General features: G+C 39.0%; 2 protein-coding genes across 2 annotated transcripts in view; both read left to right on the top strand.

Moving 5' to 3' along the window:
* Positions 1-183: 183 nt before the first annotated feature.
* snrnp48 (small nuclear ribonucleoprotein 48 (U11/U12)) lies at positions 184-10,994 on the top strand. Its single transcript, XM_020656247.3, has 12 exons — positions 184-476; positions 2,036-2,317; positions 2,923-2,992; positions 3,112-3,950; positions 4,835-4,948; positions 5,089-5,149; positions 6,102-6,182; positions 7,248-7,430; positions 7,602-7,723; positions 9,371-9,474; positions 9,594-9,716; positions 10,109-10,994. The coding sequence occupies exons 4-12, from the start codon at positions 3,810-3,812 to the stop codon at positions 10,191-10,193; spliced, it is 1,014 nt and encodes a 337-aa protein (XP_020511903.1). The 5' UTR covers positions 184-476; positions 2,036-2,317; positions 2,923-2,992; positions 3,112-3,809; the 3' UTR covers positions 10,194-10,994.
* A 1,279-nt stretch (positions 10,995-12,273) lies between these two features.
* The window catches only part of zgc:113232 (uncharacterized protein LOC541546 homolog), a 29,777-nt gene continuing 29,220 nt past the window's right edge, over positions 12,274-12,830 (top strand). The window contains exon 1 of the mRNA XM_065957495.1: positions 12,274-12,486. Coding sequence (XP_065813567.1) covers positions 12,466-12,486 — 21 coding nt within the window. The 5' untranslated portion in view covers positions 12,274-12,465. The remainder of the gene's footprint in view (positions 12,487-12,830) is intronic.

Here is a 12,830-nt window from a genome sequence, read left to right on the forward strand (position 1 = left end):
TACAAGTCTACAGCTTGCTCTGAAATATAAACAGGGGAGGTGTAAAGCAAAATAAACTTTGTATTGTAGTCATACATGAAAAAACACAGGCTTGATCCTTTAATTGAAGGCATTATATCATTATCTGACAGGCTGCCCAATCAGCTTGTTTTCTAGAGTGACTCGTGGTCACTCCTGCTGCGTCCAGAGAAAACCCATCTGACGCTTCATGTTCTGTACAGAGACAGAGCGGAGAGGAAGAGGAGGACACTCAGTTCACCTCTCTGACCACAAACACTTCTGGAAGGTGATTAAAGACCGACTCTGGGTCAGGAGGATGGACAGAATGAAACCTGACTGTTGGGTTTGGACGCCAAGTTCTCCTCTGAGTTTCCTTCATCAACGTTCAGGGAGGCGTGTTCCAGTCATGCTGGACCACCAAGAGGTGGAGGAGGACGAGGAGGTTTTGGAGCATCCTGTTCTCTGCTGCTCTTCAGGTAGGTTTAACTTATAAGAAGATGTGATGAAACATTATCATTTTATATGATTAAAAAAACGTAAAATGATACAAAAAGCAGGGGTGTGTCCAGACTTCTTTGACTGGGGTGACCCTGGCCCAGCAGGGGCCCTGACTCACACCGTGTCCTAACAGCACATCGTTAGATCGCTGTCCACACTTAACCTGTTAAGTATTTACAACTTTGATCTGTTAATTTCAGTTTCCCCTTGCAGACAGTTTGACATGTTGTGCTTTTGTATTTGGTGGACAAACAAAAGTGTGATGCTTTGTATCGATGAGCTAAAGGCTCGATACACGACAATCAGGCGCGTCAATAAACAGCTTGCAGTGAGCTGAATAAAGTTTTTCTCTTGTTGACACAAGTCAAAGCACATTTTGATTATGGATGTGGATTTTTTGAATGCACCACTTTCTCCACTTTTTTAAAACAAGCTAATGAGCTCTGTTGAGTGAGTAAAGAGAAAGGAAGTGTTCCTGTTAGACCATGACAGTGTCGAGCTCCGTCCTTCCTCGTTCATGTCTATATGAGCGACAGAGGGGAAGTAGAAAACTGGGCATCAGGGTACAAACGAAGCCTTCGATGTGCTGCACTTTTCTGCACGACTCCGTACTGCTTCAATTGAAAACAAAGCTGATAAAGTTGAACATAACATTGTGCAGAAACATTTAACATTTTAAAATCCATCAGTGCTTGTTTTTGTTTCACACATCACATTACGTGTGCACGCCTGTGTGTTCATGTGTGTGTGTGCAGATGACTTGTGACTACATTCTCAGTCCAAACCCAGCAGGGCTCCTCAGCAGGAACAGGAAACAGACGGATGAAACATATGAGTCAGCCGCGTCGTGCAGCTCTTAGCATGCAGGCTCCTGAATTAACCAGCCGTACATGTATATGATCATTAACGTGTCTTTACATTATAAAATAATGCGTCAAATGTTACTTCTACTTTAACAGTCTTAACTGTCTTTTTAACCCATTATTCACATTTTGGATAGAATTTCAATAATCATTATGAATTCTATCAATAGATGTGTAATGTTAGAGACGGTAATAATAATTATTGAACTAACTTCTTTCTTGTATTCCTGCGTTTTTATCCTCAAAGTAAAGCGCATTAGGCTCACCTGTAATGAAACATCTTTATTAAAAAAAGTATTCCGATTCTATGAAATAAAACTGTCATATTCTTCCCTTGATCTCAGGATATAAATACTTATCAAATGTGCTTTTCATAGTGTAAAGTATCCTGTGAACAAATATCGGAATCTCTGAAATGCTGGAAAATAATGATTTAGAAAACAATGCTTGAATTGTAAGATATGGACAGGAAACAAACCTTTGAACACAGGAGCTGCAGAAATATTGACAATTTTAAAGGAAAGTTATTTCCCATAAGGACGTCTCCATAATAATAAACAGCAGTGTCTTAATCACAGTTTAGTTTCTGGATGTCTTTTAGTCTAAAACTGATGACTAAGCTTCAGAGAGCTGCGCTTGTTTTGCTTGTGATTGACTACATACTGTATCTGCAGGTTATGATGACATCATCAGTCATCACTCCAACCCCCCCGTCCACTCAGGGACCCCCAGCAGCTCCGGCCACATGTCTTCGCAAAGTCCTGGTGCTCCTTCCTCACCGCAGCCAAAACCTGTGATTCATCCTGATAGAGGAGACGCACCTCAGCGTTTCATGGATGGTCGTCGCTGGGAGCGTCCCGGGATGGAGACCCAGGGATGTGTATGTGTTCACGGACAGAGGGAACCAGAGGTCTTTGGTCCCTGCTGGCCTGGATCTCCTTATGTTTACTATGGAGGTGAAGTCATTTTTTTCTTCATTTTTTTACTTCAAATATAAATACCATTTCAGGGGGACGACTATCAGTGCAATCAAATCCGCTCCTTCTCTTCTTGTAATTAATGTGAAGCACTTAATATTATGAAAGGTGAAATACAGAGGAGGGAGGGTCATCCCTTCACCATCCCACAATCCTCTTCAGTATTCAGAAAGAAGAAAACTCCTGGAGTGATTTTGTCCACAATATCCTTTTAAACAAAAATAATAATAAGGGGTATACGAATCAACACAAGGGATAAAGTTAATGTGAAACAAAATCCCACCCTCTGCCTGGAGAGTCTGAGGCTGTTTGAGGTGAAGATTTAAAATGATTTTCATGTATTTGTCCCTTCGTCTATTTATTTAAAAGGTAGGGTGGATGAATGTAAAGTTTCACAAGATTTATAGACATTTGAAAATCTACCCATGCAGCAGCATCTTGGCTTTGCACAGCCTATACGTTGCATTTAATCCTGCTCTGTCTGCACCTCTTAATGACCTGTTTCTAATTTGAATTTATACATAGTGAACCTTATGAAGATTTTTACCAAATTCTGATAACTATACTCTGTTTGCTCCATGCAGTGAGGAGGAACCTGGTGGTTGGAGTGGAGGTGGTGGAGGAGGTCGCAGTTGAAGACACTTTGGAAGTCATGTAAGTGTATAAATATATTACTTTATGCTTATTGTAGCAATGACGTTGTTTTTGTGCTGCAACGACAGCAATCAAACATTTATGTTCTGGTTGAAATATATAATCTTTTATCTTCTCAGAACAGAGGACGTGTATGCAGATGATTTGATGGATCCTGAGCTGCTGCAAGATGACCTGCTGTACCCCACATGAGCACGTCCTGTTTGTGCTGTACAAACAAAAATATTGTTCACATAATTGTTCAATTTGTTTTTATTTTACATGTGAAGAAATTACATGCAAAATGTTATTGTGTCAATATGTCTTTCTTTATCTATTTGTTTTGTTTATGAGAACAGAGTATTTTAATGGACATCAATATAAAAAAACTGGATGATAACATGCTTGAGTGTGCAAAAAAAAGCATATTTACCTCGTTGTTTGTTAAAACAGGTACTAAAAATTCATTGTGCAACATGCAATTTCAATTTAAAGATAATGAAAGCTTTGGTTTGCCTAAAAAGACATAAAAAAACAGCACTTTCAACTTTCATTAACACGTTTTGCGATAGAAACATAAATAAAATCCTCATTTCAAAATTGTATATTATATTATATTTTTCATGTATTTATTTAACTGTATTTTATTGCATTGCGTTACATAGAATTAAAGTTATGGACTTCAACGACCAGCATGCATTGCTTTCTTTTCCCGCCTACGCCCAGGCATACGTCATAAACTCGCGCACGCAGAACATGGCTGACTCCACAGCAGCTAAATCTGAACACTGATGATTTTCGGGTGAATTTTCCTCTCAAATGGACTTAAAACTTTAAAATGTCTGACTCATTACCAACACAAACCCTCCAGGAGCGACTGGAGCGTCTGCAGGAGCTGACAGAGTTCACGGAAAACTGCAGAAAACAGCTGAACGACGTGTTTGAAACGTTGGGATGGTCGATGGATCACAAAGTTAAAGTAGGTTAAACGTTGATTCTTCTAACGTTTGTTTAGCCAGTCCACTCAAAATAAAGAATAATTAAATCACTCTTGGTTGAATCGCTGTCTAACAATAGTGTTTTATGTACACCCGAATTAAATTAAACGTTTTTATTGCAGAGTGGTAGGGCTAACTGTATTTTCAAGTAAACTGGTTGTAACGATTGACGTTTTCTACGTAACGTTGACGTACGTTACGTCATTTTTAAAGACGCTTTAATTTTCCCCCGAAACGAATAATTTTTGGGGCTTTGCCTTTATTTGATAGACAGGGCAGTTATGAGGGACAAAAAATAACTAAAGTATGTATAAATAAATAAATGTTGGGAGAAATGCATACAATAATGTATAAATAATTAAATAAATGCATCAATAAATATATAAATGCTGAAAACAATACATCAATGAATAAATAATAAATACACTTTGTTAATGTATTTATTAGCATATTTCTACAGTTATATATATGTATCAATGCATACATTTCCACATTAATTGAGTTATTAATTTATTTCCGTATTTTTACATTTACACATCTATTTATTTCTGTGTCCAGGTCGTAAGAGGAAAAGTATTTATGTAAATTTGCTTCTGTCTGTTTTTCAAAATTGACCTATCCTACATCAGTAATGTTAGGACGGCCCACTTAATTTACGTATTTACTTTTCCTTGTACAACATGGACACAGAAATACATAAATAAATATATTAATATATTTATTGATGCATTTATTTAATTATTTATTTATACATTATTTTATGCATTTCTCCCAACATTTATTTATTTATACTTTAGTAATTTTTCGGGTACCCGAGTACTCGTTTGCACCCCTAGTACCTACTTACCTTGTTGTGTTTTCTCAGGAAGAAATGGAGCAATGTCCTTACGACTCTGACCACAGAGTTCCTGCCAGGAGCATGGAGAAACACAAAGCCTTCTGCCGCCTTCGAAAGATGGGCTACACAGCTGAAGAGCAGGTAATATACAGTACATGTATAGCTCTATTATAAACTAAAAGTAGTAATCCTTCAGAGGATAGCTCCATAATCTTACAGTACGTAAACTAAAACCAGTGCTTGCATAAATATAGCAATAAAAGGTTTTATCACTGTTGCAGGCGGACATGGTCGACCCCTCCGTGTGTTATGAGAACAGCAGTGTGAGAAGCTTTACAATGGGTGAGTCATTATTGATAACTGGTATTGTAACTCCAAGGTCGGTTAATCAAGGTGAGGTGCACAATAAAGGTCTTTTTCCTTTAGAGATTTAAGTGAAATGTGAAAAAAAACAGAAATTACAGTTTTATTGATTTATAGAGATCTTTTACGCCCATCCCTGCTAATAACATAAACCAGTGTCACAAAATTCTAAGGCCTAAAGCAACAATCTATAACTTTTCCACATGATGATAGTCATTTCAAAGTGGATCTAAAAGTACCGGCAGCAGGAAGTCATCTTTCCTAAATTAGGCCTCAGGTTTGAGGAAAATAAATAAATACATCCATCTTAGGCTAGAAAATTGTCTCTATAGCGAGCAGAGTCATATTTGTGCAAAATCCAGAAATATTACTGGACCTTGTCAGTCGTCATGGTAATCACCCCCCCCCCTCTGCTTGTTTCCTGTGAGGGGGAGGCACAGTAGCACTTTGTTTTACAACAGTGCAGTTGCACTCAGAGACCTTTGGCACCTCAAACCAAATTCCTACATATTGTTGCTTTAAAAGCTTTCAGAGCTCCAAAAATCAGGTCAACATTTCCTGGCTAAAATATTTTTTTACCTTTTTTTTTTTTCTGATGGCAAATACTTTAAAAGAAAACTACTGAAAAGATACTTCTCAAGCACAGTTAAAAATCTTTACGTGCTGCAAATGATGATCGAAAATCAATAATTTCTCAATTGAAAATTGTGTTTTATTTTAAAACCTCCAGCCCTCATCCTGTCAGCCATTACTCTGGGCAAAGATTTCTGAACTTCACTGTGGGATAAATCTCATCCTTATTGAAGGAAAGGCAAATAAAGTAATTAGTATTTGATTATAGAAGTAAAATGTGTGTCTGGTTTGAAAAAGTATTTGCAGAGACCTCGTTATGTTTTTCCATCATCATTGTGTCTCTTTCTCCTCCATGCAGACAAATCCACCCAGCACCAGGTGATCCTGCAGGCGAGATCATCTGCTCCGCTGATGAAGATGGAAGGAGTCTTCTGGCAAGGTGAGAGCTTCAAGTGTAACTGTTTATTTTTTCTTCTGAAATGTTCGTGCTGACCATCCTGATCAAAGATGTTAAAGTTTTCATTTGACATAAAGGCACACAGTACAAGTTCACAATACAACATTGTGTAGTCTCACAGTGCAGATGCAAAGACTGACCACTAGATGTCACTAAAAGCTTTTTGCTCTCAACACACACGTTCTTAAAGTACCTCCTTTATAAAAACCCAGGTTAAAGATAATGCTTCAGTCATTTTTAGACATAACATTGTTGTATTTGCTGAGGTGTGTAATCCATGTGTTGTGTGTTCTATTTGCAGCGACAGGGGTGAGTATTAGAGAGGAGCTGCTGCTCTGGTTCAGGCTTTCCTGATCACGTGTAGTATCCTTTAACGTCATATCCTTTTCAAACAATTGTTCATATGTACTCTTTTTTTTTTTTTTTTTTTTTTCTCTTTACGTGTGGGGAAAATGTTACATGATACATCCAGACTTGTTGGTTAACATGTCTGTGGATTAAAGAAAACATATTTTGATTGATGTTCTCAGAGATTTGGTCGATTGTTTTGGATGTCAAAATATTAAAATCACTGCTGAACAAATTCTAAACAATAAGCCCCAATCATTTAGCAAACTACTTTCTGTTGAACGAAAGAGAGATATCACTGGCCGACTTACTTTCAAAGTGTTTACAGCTGTTTTCTGAGACACAAACATCCCTGAAACTTTTTTACTATGTGTCAAATTCAAAACTTTCTATGCCTTCAGGCCAGTAAGAGTGAGGGCTCTAGGTGTTATGTTTCTGTCGTTCTGTGGGAAACACTTCAGGAAGTAAATTCGACTAGACTTGCCTGGTCTCGTGCTTAGAGGAAAAACCAGGAGGTGGTCATTACATTTTTGCCACGCAGTGAAGAGAGTGAAAATAAACTCTTTCTGATCAGGAACTTGCAGATAAGATCGATTACACATGACGAGTTGTGTTTTCAACAACATGAGGATGTGTATTTGGGGTTTCTGAATGCCAGTGTGGTGATTTGTGTGTAAAACCTTCCTGCTCCTCTATCAGGTCAGTACTCCGGCCAGCCTGTCGACGTGCCTCAGAACCACCAGCGAACGCTGTGTGACCTCACCGTGGCCGACCGATTGGCTCTGTACGATCATGTGGTCGGTGTCTTCAGCCAACAGAAGGACGCCGCCTTGTCCAGCAACGATGATCTCTACGTAGATTTGGTGTCCAAGCTCAAGAAGGGTAAGACTTGACGTTATAGTGAAGACCCCCAAAATGTCTTTGATAGAAGACAAAAATATATAAATAATAAAGACTTTTTCAAAGTGGTGAATTGAGGAAGATAATTTTGGTTTCTCTGTGAGCCTGATACTCCTGTAAAATGAGTGTGTGTGTGTGTGTGTTTGTGTGTAGGTGATGAACAGAATGAACCGAAGACTCACCTTGAGCTCATGGCAGAGATGAGGGACTACAAGAGGCGGCGTCAGTCCTACCGAGCCAAAAACGTCCACATCACTAAGAAGTCCTACACCGAGGTACAAACTAGCGTCAGGAGAAAGACTGCTGCTTCTTTACCCACAATGCCCTTCATAGATTTGTCAAATGTGAGCTCAAACATCACAAACACACTAAATGGATATTGTAGTGGTGATATCCATAGTCTATAAATAACAAAAATTCCAAACAAATTATAAACTAAACACAAACTCATAATAAAGCCACTGAGGCACCTAGAGGGCGAATCTTATATTAATATATTAATAAGTCCATTGTCCAGGTGATGATTGAAGGTTTTTGGGTGGTTTATTTTATCCAGAGACATCAAGCAGGCAACAAACAACAAAAAACACTTCTGTCTCTCTTGCCCTGTCATCCTGCCATTGCGTCCTGGCTTCCTGGTAAAAAACCATTAACACATTAGGTGCCTACCTGAGTCTCACCTGACTACCTGGCTGTATAGACACACCCATGTACACACTCTACCCTTATGCCCCAAGTAGCAAAATAAACGAATGGAAATCACTCATGAATGTAAACAATAATAATCAAAATACCCTGAACATAATCTAATATTCAAATGTATCCCCAAAATATCCCAAAATAAGAATATATACTTTCACTTGATTTAGGAACAGTGAATAGCTGTAATAGATATCATTTCCTGTTTACCTGCTCTTCACATCTCAAGAACACTTTGTAATCATCAGTGGATTAAAAGGATATTCTTGTGTTTCCAGACCTTGGGCGATATTTCATTATGTGAACAAAAAGTTTGGGAATTGCTCCAGAAGATTTCTTGAGCCATTAAAATGCCAACAAAGCCTTTCATGGAAAATGTTCCTGATCATGGCAAATCCAACAAAAGAGTCTTTTTTTGTCACTCCGCAGATTGTTCATTAAAATGTCACAGTAAGGATCTGTACTCAGATAGACCTTTATGGGGGTGGACTTTTTTTTAGAACCACACACAACTGTCCCAATCTTCAAAACCACCAGAATATCAGTAATTTTACCTTAGTGAACATGAGAGCAGCTTGTTTTCTGCTGCCACAGTCGGTTAGTCAGTGGAGGGTCCAGGTAAAAAAAAAAAAAAAAAATCCTGAATTCCATTTTAAGTTTTAAAAAATAGGAAATAATACAGTCTAAGGACATGTTCTTTCCTGCACAAAACTCCTGTTTTTGGGTTGATTTCAGTCAGACTTTTTCCGGAGTTTCTCCTCCAGCCTCCTCGTATTTATTCTTGTGAGCTGATGTGAGAACGCAGCAGGATATAATCAGGAGAATTCACCTGGAGCCCGTGGGAGGGGGTGGAGACCTTTATTCCCTGTGACTCTACCATCTCCGTGCTCTAATCAACCTGCTGCTGCATGTTTCCTGTTCTCCAGGATGTTCTTCTCCACTCTTCAGTTCAGATTGAGATTCTGTTAAACTACACGTAGCACTGATATGAAGACACATATTCTCATTATAGCGTCATATAGAGGAGTCTGATGCTTCGTCCACCACTTCCATGTTGTTCTTTTAATGTCATGTCTTACCTCAGGACACTCCCCGCCCCCCTCCTGTCTGACAGAGATAGTCTCCTGCTGTGAGGAGCATGTGTGAACAACCAAATGTATTCTTTGTAAGTAAAAGTAACTAAAACAAATAAGTAATGTGGGTTCCCTGCGATCTCCCTGCAGGTGATCAGAGAAGTGATAAACGTCCACTCAGCAGAACTCACCAGACAATGGAGAGAGGATGAGCACGAGGAGGAGTCTGCGAGACCTGAGCCCTCCTCCAACAGGTACGAACACTCTGACCCCTGTTCTCCTGGGGATAATAATGATATTCTGTTTCTTTGCTGCTGTTGATTTGAGAAATGTAAATCAGAGGAGTTGAGGTCTAATGTTTTGTGTCCGTCAGGCGCCGACTGGATGAAAAGCGATCCGGGTCCTCAGAGTCTCGTCACTCTCACAGCAGACGCCATCGCAGCCGGGAACGAAGCCAAGACAGAGAGAGCAAAAAGAAGAGGAAGAAGAAGGACAGGTGAGAAAAGACAACTACAAGTCTCTCAAATCTGATTAGAATAAAATCTCAGAAATGTGCGTCGTGGTTTCTCATTAAGGAGTTGGTGTTTGGTCCTGAACCTGGATCAGTTTGGAACCACTGCTTTAAAAGACTGTTCCTGTGTCGTAGAATCTAAAGATGTATTTGAGTCCAATGACATGTAACGCCTCACCAAAGAACAAAAGAATCAACTTGAAAGCGAAAATGCAACAAGTGTAAAGACTTCTAAATATGCATTCTGTGTGCTCTCCTTTTGGTCTCGACACTCAGCCTTTAGTGGTTTTATAAATCAGATTTATTGGTCAGAATTAATTCTTGGAAAAAACGACTTTTGTTGGTGAAAGTACCAAAATGTTTATTTTCTTTTGCAGGGATTCCCGATCCCCCGGCGACCACCACCATGACAGGAAGAAGAAGAAAAAGAAGAAGAAAGAGGAGAGGGAGAAAGAGAAGTGAGGGTGCTGCATCAGCAGAAATCAGATAAGGTCACTGTGGCCTTACAGGTCAAAAGATATCTGGCGTCATGACTTTTTATTATTATTTAACGACCTGGGGGATTCTGGGAAAAAAGAACTGTGAATAAAGTTTTTTTTTCTGAATCAACATCAACATTTGGATTTATTTACACTTCAACAAACCCTTTGAGATTTATAATTATAATACATGGAATTGCTTTTACATTTCAGTGTGTTTTATTCTGTAAAACGCTTGCAAGCGATATCCAGGCCCCGCCCACCTCCTCCTAATTGACCGGGAGTGGTTTCCAGTAACAGACTGAAGGGAATGTTGGACAGGAGTGTCATAGCTGACAAGCTTTTATAACAGGGTCAAAGGTTACTTTTGTTCAGGCTTCATATTTTCCTCTGTCTTCAACTGTTGGACACTCAAAAAGGAGACGCATGAAGAATCTTTGAAATCACATTTGGGTTTCAGAAGTTTTAAAGACATGTCATAATGTTTGATTATTAAATCCATTACAGAAAACAAAGAGTTAAAATGTGCAGGTCAGCATCTCAAATCTAGTTATATCAAACTTTCTGTTGTGGCGTCACTGAGCTTGTCTAAGAAAATTCATGATAATTCTTCATTCTCTGTCTACTGTGTGTGATGTCAAGTTGTACATTTGACACTATAACACATGAAGAGCAAAGATCAAAATATGGCTGCATGTCTGTTTTTATAAAAGAACAAACCTGCCAAAAAGCTTCTATTATTGTTTGAAAGAATAAAACTCCTCAAACACAAATTTAACATTTACATTTAAAAGCTTTGAATTCTCTTTTTGTGGGTCTGGAGACTTAAACTTTAAATATGAATGGACGAAGCCTGAGTGACGTCAACCATCTGTTCCAAAATAAAAGTCCCATCGATGGCGGTCTCCATGCTGGAAATGCTGTCTCAGTCTAACTTCCAGTCAACCTAACGACAGGCTGAGAGCTGGAGCTGAGGCGGGTTTTAAACCTCCTGACAAACCTCCATGAGCTAATCACACCTATTTGTTTTTTTGAACCAGGCTGTAAACATGTTCATCTCTGCTGTAAAAACAGGCTTTTTAGAATGGGTGTGTATGTGACTTCCTGTGCTTCTGCAGCCAGCCTCTAGTGGACACTCGAGGAACTGCAGGATTTAGCACTTCAGCATCTGCTTCAGATTTACTTTGGTTCCATTGTGATATTTGTGACACAAGCAAATTGTTGATTGACACAGTTGTAGACGAGTAACTCCCCGGCTATTCAACTTACGATCCCTGTTTTTGTAAACTGTAAAAGGGTCTGGTTCTTTTTTAACACACTTAACAGTTTTCAGAATCAGAATCACAATCAGGGTTTATTGCCAAGTACATTTACACACACGAGGAATTTGGAAGGTGTATTGGTGCTAAACAAGTTTTCTGTCAGTAACCACTTGTTGCAGGTCTCAAATCAGTGCTTCTTCATGCCTTATTTATTCTTTGTAAATCTCATCATTAATTCTTCCATCATAAAAAAGTACAAATTTTGTACAAGTTTTGTGTTTGTTAATTTGATGTGCACATATTTGAATGTTAAAATGTAAAAAAGAAAACTTTGTAATCCTGTCAAAGATTTTGCTTCTGTTAAATTGAAGAGATCAGATGTTTTGTTCAGAGCAGAAATAGACAGAGTTGAGAAACAAACCTTAATTGATGCAGATAAAAAAATGTTTTTGCAGGTCTGACAAACTGAGAGAGAATTTATCGTTAAAAAGCTCCAGGATTTATCCTAAAAGTTTGAACAATTTCTAGAGAAGTTTGAGTGTAAGCGAGGGAGTTTGTTTGCACAGATGATAACAAACTTGTTTACAGATGAACTCAAATCGAGTGCTTCATTGTTTTTTTAATCTTTACCATGACTAAAGAATAATGTAAGCTATAAGTTGAATCTTTGCCTTGAACCATCCAGCTCTCAGTTTGTGTGTTTCTCTGCTCATTCTGGACTCTGCCTCAGGTATTTCTCACCCTGTTGAGACGCAGAGTGAAGAGGACGAGAGGATCCCGTCAGTGCCTGGGAACCTGAGGGATCCTGAGAGACAGACAGACAGACAGACAGACAGACAGAGAGAGGACAGGGGGACCCACCGTAAGAGATCATGCTGTGAGGAGAACTGCTCAGGGAAAGCTTAATCAGGTCATTTTTACCCCCCTCATCATCTGTGTCCTGAAAGTGTCCGGAGTGGGATCTGTCCTGGTGTGAGGGGACTCTGCAGCACCATGGGAGCCTCCAGTGACAAGGTAAGAGGGTGATGGTCTGCTTTCTTTTGATGGTCTTCTGGTTTGTTGTCTATTTGGCCCGTTATGGGACCAGAGAGCTTGATCTGTGGTTCTGTTACAATCGATGATTAGTGTTAATATTGAAGAAACTCGTCAGCTTTAGCCGTCTTAAATGAAACAAGCAGTAAGAGGGACATTTGTTCGGCTCTATGGGTGAAAAGGATCAGAGCACAGTTTAGTTTTTACTGACTTAGAGTCTGACTCAGAAAGTTTTTGAAGTGCACACCAAAGTTTCAAAATAGCCGGCCTCAAAAATCTTTATTTCCTAGATTTTAAAATAAAAGTCATTATAATGCAGGTACAAA

The sequence above is a fragment of the Labrus bergylta genome, chromosome 8 (assembly GCF_963930695.1).
Source record: "Labrus bergylta chromosome 8, fLabBer1.1, whole genome shotgun sequence".
Lineage (NCBI taxonomy): Eukaryota > Metazoa > Chordata > Actinopteri > Labriformes > Labridae > Labrus > Labrus bergylta.